The 16,156-nt window shown below is 38.1% G+C and overlaps 1 protein-coding gene across 1 annotated transcript in view; it reads right to left on the reverse strand.

Annotated features, from left to right (window-relative positions):
- Positions 1 to 365: 365 nt before the first annotated feature.
- Positions 366 to 16,156, reverse strand: part of atp6v1h (ATPase H+ transporting V1 subunit H) — a 28,608-nt gene continuing 12,817 nt past the window's right edge. The window contains exons 10-14 of the mRNA XM_042497646.1: positions 11,690 to 11,868; positions 11,178 to 11,303; positions 9,509 to 9,610; positions 8,509 to 8,622; positions 366 to 751 (exon numbers count right to left, since the gene is read on the reverse strand). Coding sequence (XP_042353580.1) covers positions 682 to 751; positions 8,509 to 8,622; positions 9,509 to 9,610; positions 11,178 to 11,303; positions 11,690 to 11,868 — 591 coding nt within the window. The 3' untranslated portion in view covers positions 366 to 681. The remainder of the gene's footprint in view (positions 752 to 8,508; positions 8,623 to 9,508; positions 9,611 to 11,177; positions 11,304 to 11,689; positions 11,869 to 16,156) is intronic.

Below are 16,156 nucleotides of genomic sequence, written 5' to 3' on the forward strand. Positions count from 1 at the left end.
CTTCACAACAGTATGTGCACTGAAAAGTTAAATGTAAATACGGTCTTATTAAGTATTTCACAGGGTATTTTTGACTCTCTACAAAAGGGAGTTTGAAGGATGAACAGATGAAGGTTACCTTTATCTTGAGCCTGAGTAAATAAAAACAAAGAAACAATAAAAAACATTTGAAAAGAAAAAAATGAAACCTTATTTCTCAGCCACTGTCTTCACATGTGCTGCTGTCCCTCTTCAAAGCCAATCGAACACGGTCTGATAAGAAAACTCAATAATCTTATCAAATTAATCTCTGCAAATCTCATTGTTATTCAGCGGGTTTTAATTCTGATAACAGCTGGTCAGAAAATGCAGGCGCCACACAGGACCAGGATAGATAGCATCTTTATTGGGGAACATACAATGTTATACTGTTAAGACTTAAATAAGTTTCAGTTTTGTACATTATCACAAACATAAAGTGCGACTTCAATCACCACACATCTTAGCTGAGAGGGCACGACACGAAGCACGACACTCAAATCAAGTAACATCGAGGATCATTTTGGGGTGTGGAAGGAACCACAACGTTTAAATTTTCAAGTCATTACACAAAATGAACATCTGATTTTTAAAATGACAAAGAACAACACGGTACACACTCATCCTCATTGTATTACACAAACACGCGAGCACAGGAACACTTCAGCTTCGGGGAGCCACGGCCGGAGCTTGCTGCTGATCGGAGGACTGCAGCTGTCGTCCCAGATACTCCCTGTGACACAAAGGACGAAGCGTTAGTCCTCAGTACTCCCAACAGATGATGTAGATATTATTAAAGGAATACTCCACCCCTAAATGATCTTTTGTGTATTAGTTACTCACCCATTGTTACGTTGAATTTATGAAATAAAACATTTTTTCTAGCAAGCCTTCTCCGTGAAGAAAGAAGTCAAAAACGGAGTCTTGATGAACTGGACCTGTGCGACTCGTTCAGTTTTATTTATCGAGTCGTATGTTCACTACTTTGTGACACAAGCATTTTCGCTAAAACTTGACTATTAAAAACACTTCCACATCAACAGCTCATGCATGCTTCTCCGCTGTGTGTGACTGTTTCTACAGAAGTGTTTTCAATACTAAGGTTTTAGCAGGATGCATGAGTTTGAGAAGTACAGTTACACGACTGGATATATTGATACTTGATATAGTACTACAGTTATTAAATGTGGTCCACGATCAATGACTTTAATTAATCAAGTTTTTTTTTCAGTTTTTGGAGCGAAAAACGTCCTTTTCCGAATCCAACCTATCACAGGGCGAGAACTTGATATACAAGTGATCATTTTGTGGCTAAATTATTCCTTTAATTTTGAATTTGATGATTTAAAGGTGATGTGTCTAAGAGTTAGGGGGATTTGGTGGCGTCCAGGGTTGATGATTGCAAACTGCAACCAGCTGAAACTTCTCCTGGCTAAAAGTCCTAGCTCCTCCAAAACAAATGGACCCGATGATTTAAACAGTTAAAATTAGTGAATAAAGCAGTTTCATATTATAAATCAGTTTTTTGATGCTGCTCATCATGGTGAAGTTTCTAACTACAGTGGCAACTGAAAAATGCTGTATAGAGCGAGTGTTTGGTTTGTCTGTTCTGGGTTACTGTAGAAATTTAACGTGGCAAATTTTGTGGACGAGGACGCACTCTGTATATAAACAATAACTGTTATTTTCAGGCGATTATACACTTAAGAAAAAACACAATATTCCATTTCTGCAAATATATCCCCCAAAATCCTTCACACTGAAGCTGTAATTCCCATCTACCTGACTGCCTTAAATATCCTTTTAAAGGAATAGTTTGACATTTTATACACTTTCTTGATTTTTTTCAAATCAAGAGTTAGATGAGAATTTTAAACCTTTCTCATATCAGTACGCGGGTTTTCATTGATCCTCAAATTGTGCACACTGAGGTTGTGAATGAAAAATACACCTCAAACCGAGGTGAGGAGAGGACTACAGAAGTCTGGTTACCTCATATTTTTCTGAGAGCAAAGGGCCAAATCAGCTTTGTATCGTCAGCTCATCGTGTCTGTTTGACTTAGTTTAAGTATTTTTGTTTTTTGGCAATCGGACATCACTGTTAACTGTAGCAAAAGGTTGTAGTAAAAGCCCACCCAACTGAAAACCATTAGGGTAAACTCAGCTGTAACATTACAAAGAAAGCGAAGGCCGACAAACGCTAACACCACAGCATAGTGAAGACCCTTTTGATGTCTTCTGTGTGAAATAAGAAGCTTCTGTTCCCACTAGTTCTGTATAGCATCTTCAGATTTGTCTTTGACACTGACTGCCGCCATTGTTAGTGTAGGCGGTGCTACGATTGTTTGTCCAAGTGAGATAAGGGGGCGGGGGTCGACGATAGGTCAACTGACAGTAAGGATTACATTGCAGCCTGTTTTACCGCAGCGGCTAGAGCGAGAGCCAAAACATACCAAGATTTCACCTTAATTTTATACCACCTGACAAGTAGATTCATTGATAAATTGTTTCAGCTCTGTCAGCCTGTTTGCTGGTCGTGAGCAGTGATTTCCTGGAAACCTCAAGAGTTTTTTTTACAGATTAAACAAATGACTGATCAGTGAGCTTTACAGTTCAGCTTCAAATTGAGCAGACAGACACACGAGTCTCTTCCTTTAATGACATGCATTTCAGTTCCCGTCCATCTGATTATTTAAGTGGAATCCTTCAATATCCTTTAACAACAACAAGTGGAAATTTTGACTTTCTCATTTCCAGAAAGTGAGCTTCTGACGCAGCCGTGATGTGAATGTGGAAATGTCATGCCATTGTTTTTGAAAGGTCACTCTTCTCCGTCAGGTCTCTTCTTGGCTGTAACATTTTTACATGATATTCATGATATTATACCAGCGCACTCAGCTTAATGCCACCAGGAATATCAAATGTAACTCAGGAACCTAAAGATGGAAAGGGCTGGAACATACATCCAGACGATGGAAATTAGGATCCTTAAAAAGTTAAACTTAGACCACTGGAAGCTGATGAACATTTTGCTCTATTTTTAAACAGAGCAACAAGTCTGATTTATTTTTTTTCAGGCTGTCATTTTCCTACACTTGTGCTGAAAAGAAAGCAGCAAAATATCCCTCCAGATTTATAGAGATTTTAAATACTTTTCTGCATGTTTGCATTTCATCGTTTCATCTTTGGTCAAAGCCTCCATGCCTGCACTTTAATGTATTCATCTCATTGTTGACAAACAGCCTTCCAGACAAATCCAGCAGATATGCACAATGTTTTGAGGGCCAAAAGTCTGAATTGACACCTGGGGATTTCACTGATTAGAAAGCAGGTAAAGACGGATACATTATTCTTTTCTGATAGGAATGAAATGCCGGGAACATGATCCCTCACGCCTGCTCCAGATTAGTTCAAATCTATCAAGCACAACAGGTTTAAACCCCTGATCTTCACATAAAAGCCCCCAACATCCTATAAGAGCTCACTGACATGAAAATGTCAGCTTTTAAGAGAAAAAATAAATAATAATAAACATGAAAAACCTGCCGACTTCCCCAGAGGTTGTTAGTGATAACCTTTAGCTGGTCTGCAAATAGCAGCTATATGTTGATTCAAAACATCGCTGGGGAGTTTACAAAAGCAGATGGCAATAACTGGAAAGACGAGCCAGAGTTATGAAGCCGGCTCATCATTCTGCAGCCGGGGTGCTTTTGGAAGTACGCATCTGCAGCTGCTGTATGAATTAATACTTTTAAAGCAAAATGAGTCCTGGAAATTGAACACAGCAGGATTTGATATCTTAAATCAAAGGGCATAAAAGGGTCAATGATCAGGTTGCACCATATGTGAAGATGGCACCATTCAATGAGAGTCAATTAAAAGATAAATGCACGATAAATGAAAGGATGAAGTTTCAGAAATGAATACACACGCACACACACACGCACGCACGCACGCACGCACGCACGCACGCACGCACCCACACACACACACACACACACAGGTTCTCATTTATCAAAGTTGAGCAGAACGACTTTGTGTGTAAAGTGGAAGGAAATTTACGCGTATTCTGGCATTCATCGATATGTCAGTAGCTCAGATCTTTTGAGGGTGCTAACAAAATCTACACTGTCCCGCGTACAGCTGACATTGATCTCTCTTTGTTTCACACATTCTGGTGTGCAGAGATTGATTCTCTTCAGCACTAACAAAATCTACACCTGCTTCTGACCACTCGCAGTGCTTGTGTTAATAAGATATGCAGATAAATATTGCTTGTTAATATAAGAAATCAAAATGGTAATTTATGTATCAGTTATTTGCGTATTACCTTGAATTCATGGAGAAAATTGTTATTTTTCTTGCATGCCTCCAGTGAACGAAGGCTCGATGAACCACAGTAAAGGCAACAACAGCACAACTAAAATAAAAAAAACACTAGAAATGCATTTATGTATGCTTTCACTTAAAGTCCTTTCGGAGAGGGCTGAGGGCAAGGTAATGCAATGTGTTTGGGATGCACTGCGCATACAACTTGATAAATGAGACTTGGATTATACTACAAACGTTTTGAGTTTTTACACAGATGTTTTTTTCTATAGTTTTGCTGTTGTTAAACCTCTCTGTTTACTTAACTCAATAACCACCAACTTTAGGTTGTTTGTTCACTGGAGGCAGGAGAGAAAAACAAAGTTACCTTCAGGAATTCAACGTTTGGCATGACGGGTGAGCTTCATAAAAATTAACCCCTCTGTACAGTTGTCATGAGAGGGGAAATTAGCTATAGTGACCAAAACCGTTTTTTGCACAAGGCTGTAAACATGTTTATACTGTTTTATTTTGGGCATTTTAACATGGAGGTCTATGGGGATTTGAAGACAGCCTTATGTGGTCCTAATAAGTGTTTTATTTTTTCATTTTCAGTTTAGAAAACTTAACAGCTTATTTGGTTAATTTCTAGGAAGCTGTATCAACTGAAATGTAAAAAATACTCATTAAAACAAAGTAATCTAAAGGCTGGAGAGAGGAGGGACCCATTAAATTCTCCCTAAGGTCAGTTTCATACTCTGACAATTTTCTTACTTTCTCCCTGTGGCGTTGTAAAGGAGTACATGATGGTCTTGAACATCCAGTACATGTTGGTATTTTGCTGTCCCTAACAGCAGGGCTAGTGTATGAAATATCTATGAAATGTACTGACTTGTGTAGAATGTGCTGTGTTTCAGTCTAGACACTGAGGCCGGTACAGCACAAGGACAAAGTGACTCTCAATAGCTGATGGACTTAAACCATCAATACCACATATTACATTCTGTCACAACTTATTCAATTTCTGCAAATATGTGAAAGAAAACTTTTCAAAAAAAGACTGAAAGATGAAATAATACACAGGAGTAGTTTCTCAGTTCACAAATCCATCTGTGCTGTTGTCATGACAGCAGGGGCCCTTGGTAAGTAAGAACGAGAAGATCTGCTCATGGAAACAACTCACACAGTGAAGTGCTTTCAAAATATCTGCCATTTGTGGGTGATTGACACCTCAACTTTTCTTAACATACATTTCTCTTCAGCAGCATTCACACATTTCTGTTGGTAATGAAACACAACCTTGAGACATGAAACCTCCTCCCTCTCACAAAGGAGGTCCCGTCAACACAAATCTGCAGAAAAGCAGCTATCACAAAACAAAGACAACTGATGTGAACAGAAATGCTCAACCATTTACATAATTGTCTCTTTGGAGCCCATTATACTATTTCAACACGACGACAAATCAATCATTGTGCTACTGCGTCAGCACGGCTGGAAGTGCAGCATGTCGCCACCTGAAGCTGAATTCAACAGAGGGGGAACGCGTAGGAAATAACAACAAGTAGAAGTTGAATAAAACACAAGAATAGATGAATGGCTTTAGATGTGATTTGTGTCGGGCTTTAAAAAGATGAAAAGTGATGAAATATCATTTCTATTTCAAATCAAATCAACTTATAAAGGCGTGTGCTGAATTTTGCATCTATTTGCAACTCAGACAATAAGTTGTTAATGCAAGTTTAATCTCTGCTGTTAGATGTTTGTATGCAACACTCAGCTTTTTCTTATCTTACTTGCACACTTCATTATATCTTAGTACTTTAATTTAGTTTTTGACAGGCCACATTTCGGCCTTTGTCATGGCTCAAAGCTGACATCCATAGAGAAGTTTGATCTAATTTTGAACTGCAGCACCTGCACATTAATTCCAAACCGGACATGCTATGATGCACTACATTAAGGCATGTTACAAGAAAAATTAGTCCCCATTTTGTTGGCTTCTCTGCCATCCTGAATATAATGGAGCTGGGAGAGACAATTCATATCACACCAGGAGCATTTTGCCTACCTGATTTTTAGGAGTTTTGTGAGCTCCCTTTTGTAGCTGTTTCAATTGTGTTTGTTGTTGTTATTTCCTCCAATTTTGGGCTGTAGCCCAAAGACTAATTCAGTACAGTTAAAGGTCCATGTAAGAATGTCATGGATCAAAGATTTCTGGATGCGTTTTAGTTATAAAAGCACACTAATTCTCATAATTCTATTCATAAATCTATTTCATATACAGTGCCTGTTAGCAGGAAAACTCAATCTACTCTGTGCAACGCTGCATCGTGTTTGCTTAAGTTATCTAAAGGGGCGGCCTGAGTAGAGTTCATACACTTTCTCTCATTTTAATTTATTAAAATATTTCTATAACTTTACTCTATTGCAGATAAATAAAACAATAACGTGAGATTTGATTTTTGGGATTGTGGCCAAATACCGTATACATTTTCTAAAAAAGGCGTCTGACTCATAAAGACAAGAACAGTTTCTTAAAACTTCCAAATCATGGAATTAACCCTGAAATGAGTTCTTTCTCTTCCTGCATCGGTCATCTGACTTTACAGCCTGCAAGATGTTATTATAGATTAAAAAAAAATATCTATCTTACACTTGAAGTTGCAGATTTAGGTTGGGGTGGAGAAACTGCATCTATGTTTCTATTGTTGGACTGATAAAGAGAATCTGTTTGTTTTTCTTTACAGTCACTGAAAAAGGCTGAAAACCTTTGGTGCTCTGGTGGATGAATAAACTTCTGCCCACACTTCAGTGAACATACAGTTTACACGGAACATTAAGGTCACTTAGATGGGAAAACAGCACTACACTGTGATATTAAACACAATGCCTCCATCCACAGTTGCTCAGGGAGCAGAGTGTATTTTAGATAGTGGCCCTAAAAAACAAACACATTTCCACTTGTTGCTTGATGATTTTTAGTGTTTCCAAGCAATCCAGTAGACAGAAAAAACACACAAAGATGATGAGCATGTTAAGTGTTTGGGCCTGGAGAAAATGTGGGGAGTGGTAGAGAATCTAGTTTGTAATGATGCTGGTAAGAGATCTGAGGATAGACGGTTTTTAAGGAAGATATCAATATTTAAGAGTTTAATCTGACACTGACCATATCATCTGATGTACTGTATACATTCTTTTGTTATATAACCCCAGGAAATTAGGATGTCTTACATTTTGTTATTAAAAACCTAAAGCTAAGCTAAGTCGCTGCTGGCTGCCAGACAGACATTAAAATTGTATCAATCTTCTCATCTAACTCTCGGCAAGAGGGCGAATGAGCAGTGCATAGTCCATTAACCTTGCATAATTCCCAATATATCTCTGCCGAACTTCAACCCAAGCTGGTGTCTAATCCGCCAAAATAAATGAAAATATCTGTGAGTGCGTGCATGACCCTAAATCATTTGTATGCACATGTACAGGTTTTTATTTAATGTCAAAAACCCTGGTTTAACTAAATCTTTAATGGCGAGTTTCCTTATGACATGACACTCGCTATGTTTACAGGCACAGAAAAACTGCACTATAATTCTCAATATGACAGTATTTTTTAATTTGCTTCTGCAAACAGCTTATTTGTTTGGATATTCTCAATTAGGTTGATAATGTTGCATGCTCTAATTAAAACTTGGGATATGCTGGTATTATTCAGGTTTTAGGAACATGTATACAGTGCATTCAGGATATGCGTCTCTATTGGGGTTTTTACCGCAGTTTGCAACACACAGCCTCTTGCTTGTTCAGCTCTGTGCAATTTACACAAAACAACTTGCCAACAGTTTGCAAGACGAAAAAAAAGAAATGCCAACATTCTGGTTGGAAGGAGAGACACACTAACATTTCAGCATTATCCATAAGGTTGGATATCAAAAGGTTTTAAAATGTGCAGATATTATAAGGATGACTTTTCAGTTCAACACCAGTGGAAACTTAAAAAAAAATAATCTCCTTTTGATGCATAGCAGCAAAATTGCATAAGCAGCTCTAGCCGTTACACTTACCGCATTTTGACGTGATAAACAACATGTTAGGGCACGATAATCTCTTTAAGCATTGTAACACCTGCAATATTTTGTGCATGTGAACGTAGTCAATGAAGCTCTACGTATGTGTTCATACCAGTTGTGGACCATCAGCTTCTGCACAGCTAACAGGGCGTTGTAACGGACTAGCTGGTCCTCGTGGTGCATATGGTTCATCACCAGCTGTTTTCCACCCAGCTGCTCGATCACCCTGAAGTAGGAGAAATAAAAAGGAATAATGGGAGAAAGCCTTTGTCCACACAGAAAACAGGTGCTATTTTCATGTTTTAGGTCATTCCTGCACCCGGTAATTGAATCCAGCCTGACTGAAATGTTTCAAACATCTCATGAAGGGTCATTGGTCTGATAAAAGGATATAGTGCTTTGAAGAGGAAAACAGACCAGCATAATGCATTTGATAATTTGGTAAATGGTGTAAGTGGAGAAAGGGAAATGATGTGAAAGTGCAGAACTTCTACATTTCAACTTTGGGAAAAATTGTATCCGGTGGGTTTGAATTATAAACAGAAGGCTAAAAATGTAGTATACCGAGCCTGAGACCTGACTAAAGGGTAATGAGATTGATATGGGAGACAAGAAAAACCTATTATTGATCTGTCAGTCACACAGTGTCTTTAAGGTAACAAACACTGAACGTAAACAATACCTGGAGAGAAGGTGTCAAAGACAGGAACAGGCATCCTCAGGGGATTTTTGAAAATAACCTTTATTGAACAAGGAATTAATATTGAAACTAAAGCCTCTTTTGCAAGTGAGACTTTGCCAGACAAGGTTTAACAGCAGCATCCAACAAAAACAGGACGACAACAATCCGAGTTTGAGAAAGAGAGGGGCGGGTCTGTCTCTTGATGCACTTATATACTCTTTGTCTCCGTGGTGGTGGCATGAGTGGCGGACAATGCAAAAAAATGTGAAAGTACAGCCTGGAGTTTGAGCATCAGCCTGAGAGCCGGCGAGACTCTGCAGTTCCTCAGCTCATTTACTCTTATTATACACATTGTTATGATATAAAACAGGTAGAAAATCGGCTACATATCCCTTTAAGCTTTATAACAAGTTTGTTTTCACAGTCTTACCGTTTGCCACGTGGATAATGCCGCACATACTCTCCAACGTCGTGAGCTGCAACTGCTATGACTTGAGGGTCATCAGACACCTCCAACAGCCTTGTCAAGATCCTATTGAAGAAAATCACACAAAAAGACAGATTTCATCACATCTTATTCTCTCTGAAAAACACATATCGCTCAGATTCGTCTAGGCCAAGACTTCTTAGAGAAAGCTTTAGAAACTAATTAGATTAGCAAAGGCAGCGTTGGATGTGATTAGCCACGGATCATCTATAAAAGCCCAAGGTTAGTGCGTATTTAAACCCGAGAAACTCTAAAAACTGAATCCAAGGACAAGAAAAAAGGATCATCTGAATAAGCGACACCTGGGGGTTTAAAGTGAGACAAGACATGGTTTAGAGTCAGGCAAAGAGGCTGATGAAGATGGAGCATTATTTAAGATGAGATGGTGCCTGAGCTGATTACAGAGAGAGGATGCTGATGAGACAATGAGATGGGTAGATCAGGGTTTTTACTGAATGTCAGAAACCCCAACCGGAAAAATGCAGAACACAAATTGCAGTTTCATCTCTTGTGACCTGAGTCCTTAGACTGGACACACAAACAAACACGAGAGAAAAACAATGTGAAGAGGCTGTGTAATTATCAGACATGATGCTGGTGAGTGTGCGGCTTTTCAGCAGCTATTTAAAGTCCAACCTGAGAAAGGGGTTACCACAGAGCTCAACATGAGCATTTGCAACATATATTATGTGAACAGTGAATTTTTATACCATTTAATTATAAATCTAAATTCAGGATTCTAACCTATTTTCAATTTCAACCATTATATTTCAGTTTCAAGTATTAAAAAAGAGTTTTCAATGTATATATTGAAATTTTCAAAGCCAATTTTCATACATAGCTCACAAAAAGCTTACAGAAACCAGACTTATACTTTAAGGCAGTGCTTAGGCAAAGGTGTGCTTTGAGCCAAATGCTATAATCACTACGCTAACATGATGATGTTTAGCAGGTAGGTTTACCGCGTTGACCATCATTTTCATATGCAACTCATAACTAGTTGGTAACTTGAATGAAAATACCTTTGTATCATTTTTGCTGACTATTGTCATTACATTTGGAACAAAATGAATCCAGATTCTGTTACTGCACTACCCATTTCTCACCACAAATCAGAAACATAGTTTAGTGTACTGTTTAGCTGTAAAATGAGAAGTTGGTCTGGCCAATAAACGTTGCTTGGTATTTTGTTGAAGTGTTGGCAACCGGGACCCAAACTTTTTTATTTTACAGCTAAGGGTGCACCAAAACATGTTTCTGAAAAAGTTTGAGGTGAGAAAAAATAGAGAAGCCAGAGGAACATGATTTTTTCCCACATATTATCTGTCTCATTCAGCGCTGGGTAAAAACAGTGACAATTTCAGGAAACATGAACATGAAGTTGTCAACTACAGCTTTAAAGCAGCTTAGAGAAAAAAATGTAAATTTAATGATACAATAAATTTAATTAAAGCTTTCAGAGTGAAAGCACATCTTTTCATTTCAATTCTCACATTCAAATTCAGAATTAATCATTAATTTGAAATTTAAATCACTTCTCTGGTGGCAAGAAATTAGGCTATAATAATTCATTTCATTCTTGTATCTTGCTACAACACATGCTTTATCTTACTTGAGGAGTTCATAGTTCTTCTCGTTCAGGCGGACAGCGTTCTCACGCCAGAACTTCTCAGACTTGTGCACAGGACTCCACTCCAGGCGGCCAGATTTGAGCTCAGAGCTGTACTCGTCAAATGAGCTGTTATAAAAAGCAAAAGAGGAAGATATAAACATGTTTTTTTTTCCCCATCAAGTAAAGAGGACAGTTCAAGGATCACCACTTATATTTGTCCCTCTGCTATGTTCTTTAAACCCATCTGTTGTGAAGAGCAGTGATATGAGAGATGCAGCATATGGTAGTCGTACACACTCGGGTATAGAGAATATCTAAAGGTCACTTAAACATGTACACAACACAGCATCGAAATAAACAGAAATATGTATTTAGAAAACAGAGATACATATAGAGCACAACAATATCCTCTTCTCTGTAAGAAATGTTCAAAGCATTTTTTTTCTGAATAAAACAATGTTTCACTGTCTAATGAATGGTTTGTGGTTCATGTAATGGAGCTGACACGGTACCTGAGATCCTGAACGCTCTCTCCCAGCCTCTCCAGCAGGAACTTAATGTCCTCAGTGATGTCCTCATCGTCATACTTCTGCTGCTCGAGGTTCTCGAGTTGCTTCAGCACTTTGCACTGAATCATGGCGAGGGCGTACTCCTGACGAGTCTCCCGCTCTGCAGACTTCTCCAGAAGATTCTGTCAAAGAGAGCGACAGTGTGAGGAACAGATGTTGTGTAATTACCTCTCTCATCAGTGGGCAATTTGCTGGAGAAATGACATACTCAGTATCTGAAAAATACACCTGCTCATGCGAAATGAATGAATGAGTGAATATGAAACTCATTGCTGTAATAATCAGTCCAGTAATCAGCTGTTGAGTGACAGAAGAGTTTATCGAGCAAAAAGTTCAAAATATCTGTTCCAGCTTGCTATTTTTCTCTCTTTTACATCATTATTAATTAAATATCTCTAGGTTTCCGTCTGAAGGAATTTGAAGGCATCACCTTGAGCTCAGTGAAATCGCAAATAAAAAGATATTCCATAAATTAGTGAGACTTAAGGTCGTTGTTGGTAGAAGGCTTGAATTAATGTTTAAAAATTAGTCAACTACATTTGTCCAAGGGACAGAGTTTTTGTAGGCAGACATGAAATAAAAAATAAATAAAAAAATAAAGAAAATAAATTTAAAAAATATATAATTAACTATCACTGATTAATTATTGTCATAATATAGATTACGTTGATAATTTTCAAAAAAGTAAATAAAGTGAAACATTAAATAAGAGCATGAGAGACAAAAAAAGGAAACATGTACATGTTAAGAACATTGGATTTGTTCCCATTCTTGTATAAAGACATTCACCTGGATCCAGACCTTCAAATCCATCACTTTAGTGTCAATTTTACAAAAATAAAGACTGACTTATTTCAAGCCTTAAAGGTGGGTCTCTTCTATGGCAACACGGATTGTTTCCATGGTAACAATAAGTGAAATCAGTGACACTGTATGACAAAAAGATAAAAATATGGTTCCTGCTTCTGTGGTCTGTTAACAAGTTTGTGACGGTTTGTGACAGTTTGACATTTGAACAAAAGGAGCTGGGGATCGAACTGCTGACCCTGTGAATAGTACACAAATCATCTACCTCCTGAGCAGTCGATTCACATGTTTACACACACACACATATATATATATATATACATACACACACACACACACACACACACACACACACATATATATATATATAAAATACAGCTCCACGCACAGAGGACACCAGGCCAGTCTAACATCCAGTCAAGAGAGACACTGATTTGTCAGGTATCAGCCAAAAACATAAATGGCATTTTACATAAAACGTTTAAGTTATCTACCACAATATAAAATTAAATAGAGTGCAAGTGTGGGTTTTATCCAAAACTCACTTTTAATATGAAATAACATTATTTAAGTTATGAATTTCATCCGGGTAGAAACTGCATTTGAAAATACACCTTTTGATTAAACCAGGATTCAGTTCCAGGAGTATGAGTGAGGAGTGAAGGGGATGAATGCAGAGCTGCACTGCAACAAGAACATACTGACACCTGTTGTAAAAGCTATTTCTGTTGCAAAAAAACCCCAAAAACATATCAGAATAAAATTCCAGAAACTCAGTGTCAGGCTGAAATGGTGGCGACATTTTGAAAAGGGACATGTCTCAGGCAGCAAGACTGAGATAGAGCAAAACCCACCCAACACTCTGAATGAACCTCTAAGCTGCCACTGGTAGCATATGAACAGCTAACTACAAATATCTGGCAATTTATTTCTTGCACAAACCTGTTATGTTTGTACAACATTCTTCGCTATTAAAGCAAATAAGCAAAGTCACAGCAAATGTTTAGCGTCAGCTTACCTTTGAAAGCATGCGGCTAAAAGAAATCTCATGTTTTCCGGAGCACAAATGAGCATGTTTTTCAAAAACGAGAAAAACTTTTAGAGTGAAGTTAAGGAGAACACATCACAAACCCAGCAGTGCTGCCTTTGAGGATGTGTTCAAGGACTCCCAGATGGTCTGGATAATTTAAGTCACATTGCTCGTCCCATGTGGTGAGCCGAATCATTTGCATAATTAGGACATTTGGGAAAAAGGCAGCGTGCAGAACAATGTGGAATATTTCTGTCAGATGATTTTGCAGAAAGAGCAATTACACACTTCCTCAAAATCTGCATGACATACTGTAGGGAGCCCCGACAATTTTTTTTTTTTGTTGGTATAGAACATAATTTTTGTAGCTCTTCCTACTCTAAGTCAAACACACTCACTGTAAGGTAAGTCAGATGACTCTCGGGAAAACCCACACAACGTCAACGTCAATAATGCTTCAGGGTCGCCCTTCACTGCCCACAATTTCTTTTAATTAGCTGCAATATAGCAGTCATACTGAACTACAAACTTCTCTCGCCAATTAAAAACAGAGTGCCTTGCTTTAATGGGATGCATTTAAAAATGCTTGATGTGACAGAGGTGTGATGAATGAGCTTTGGGGAAAATTGAAAGCAGAAACACGTGGAGTAACACCGGACACTGGAGTAACCATAACAATAGAAAATGTTCGCTAAAATTTGGTCGTTAGCTAATTTCTTTCAGTTAAGAAAAGACACTGGAAAGGCAGTACATCAGGAGCACAGATGCCTGTTTACTGAGGTTACAGTAACATGCACAAAATACAAATATTCAGTTTTTTGCCCTTATCATGACAGACGAAATATTCCTAAAAAGCTGTTTACATGATGAGGAATATCCCACTAATGTTCCTGTTTACATGCAGCTGTGCCCAATCTTAATTATTAAAATCATTGTCCTAATGTGATGTTTAGCACATTAAATTATAGCAAAGTCTGAGCATCAAAAAGGATTTTTTCAACATTTTGCTCAGACTTATTCAACTGTGTGAACACAGACTCCCTTTTTCATTCCTTCAACTACCTTTTTGAAAAGGTCAGCGATTTGATATTTGTGCACCAGGCTTGGAAGTAAAGTGGGTTGTCCTCTATTCAGATAGCCATCTATTCGATCCCCAGCTCCTCTAGTGCATATGAATGGTTACTGAGTAGCAGGTGGTGCCATGTATGGCAGCCTCAGCTCCCATTGTGTGAATGTGTGTGAACGGTTGAATGTGACATGCAGCGTGAAAGGGCTTTGAGTGATGGAAGACTAGAAAATTACAACACAAGTGCAGTCCATTTACCATATACAAAAAGCTGTAGATATCCAATGCTTTCAAAATTCTTAAAAGTAGTTATGTTTCCCCTTTTTATCAGAAACATGGGCTTTTCTTTTGGCCATGAATCTTTACCCCACAAACTACTGAATGGTTGGTTTGTGTAAAATCCATAGAGCTGACCATATACAAGCCAGAGGCATGTGTTGCAAAACTGCAGAAAAATGCATATTGCAAATGCAAATGCAAATCTTTTAGAGTTTTAAATCAGTGATGATACTATCATATGAAACTAGAAGACTTAAGGAATCCAGTGGTACCACCCATGTCGTGCTAGCTTCTCAATAACGCTCCAAAGTTAGGGTAAATTTTGCAGATGGGAAAACAGCATGGTCATTTCACAGTGGTCCTTTAACCTCTGACCTCTAGATATCTCAATGAAGGGTTCTGTTGGTACCCATGAATCTCCCCTTTACAGTAACGCCCACTTTATGCTCGTCCCATGAAGTTCTTGCTGTCATTTGATTCCTAACCAATCTGGTAAGATTTGCTTTACCTTGCCAATATGTACTTCACCAGTGTTTTGTAATGCAAAATAATGGAATTGAAATCATGATAAAAAAAATACATAAATAACTGTTTGATGGCCCTAATCCAAATACTTTAATGAACGGTAACAAATTCAGTATATTGTCATATTCAGAATAACCGTGGAATATTAGTGTGCAGGTAAATGTAGTCAATGACAGTGAAATAGAAATATTGTTGGAAAAGGCTATCAGAGAATTACAAGAAACCTTAACACCGTGTTTAGAGATGGGTTTGAAAATCAGCAACAACTTTTCTTCAGTATTTCTCCACTATTTAATCCACACTTCAGTCACGTAATCAATGGCATTTACCACACCGTTATGCTTTGAGCAAGGTGAATAAGGCATTCTGGTGTTGCAGGGTTGGGCAGAGCTACTATATCACCATCACCATCAGCTATGATCCATATTTCCTCCAGGTCCTAATTCTTTGACTTGACATGAGTATTTTGTTTGGCATTCAATAAGACATGCTGAGGTTGGCCAGACACAGCAGGCTGTTGACTTGATAAATGTGTTGTGTTGTAACAGAAGATTATTACTGATGGCAAGACAATTTAGTATTGAACAAGTACAGAGAAGTACAAGAGACAAAACAGCTGGGTGTAACCTTGAAAAATAAACTGTCATGGTCTAAACAAACTGATAACATCAGAAGTAAAGTGAAATGGGAAACAGTTAAGTAA

This window comes from Plectropomus leopardus, chromosome 12 (genome assembly GCF_008729295.1).
Source record: "Plectropomus leopardus isolate mb chromosome 12, YSFRI_Pleo_2.0, whole genome shotgun sequence".
NCBI lineage: Eukaryota > Metazoa > Chordata > Actinopteri > Perciformes > Serranidae > Plectropomus > Plectropomus leopardus.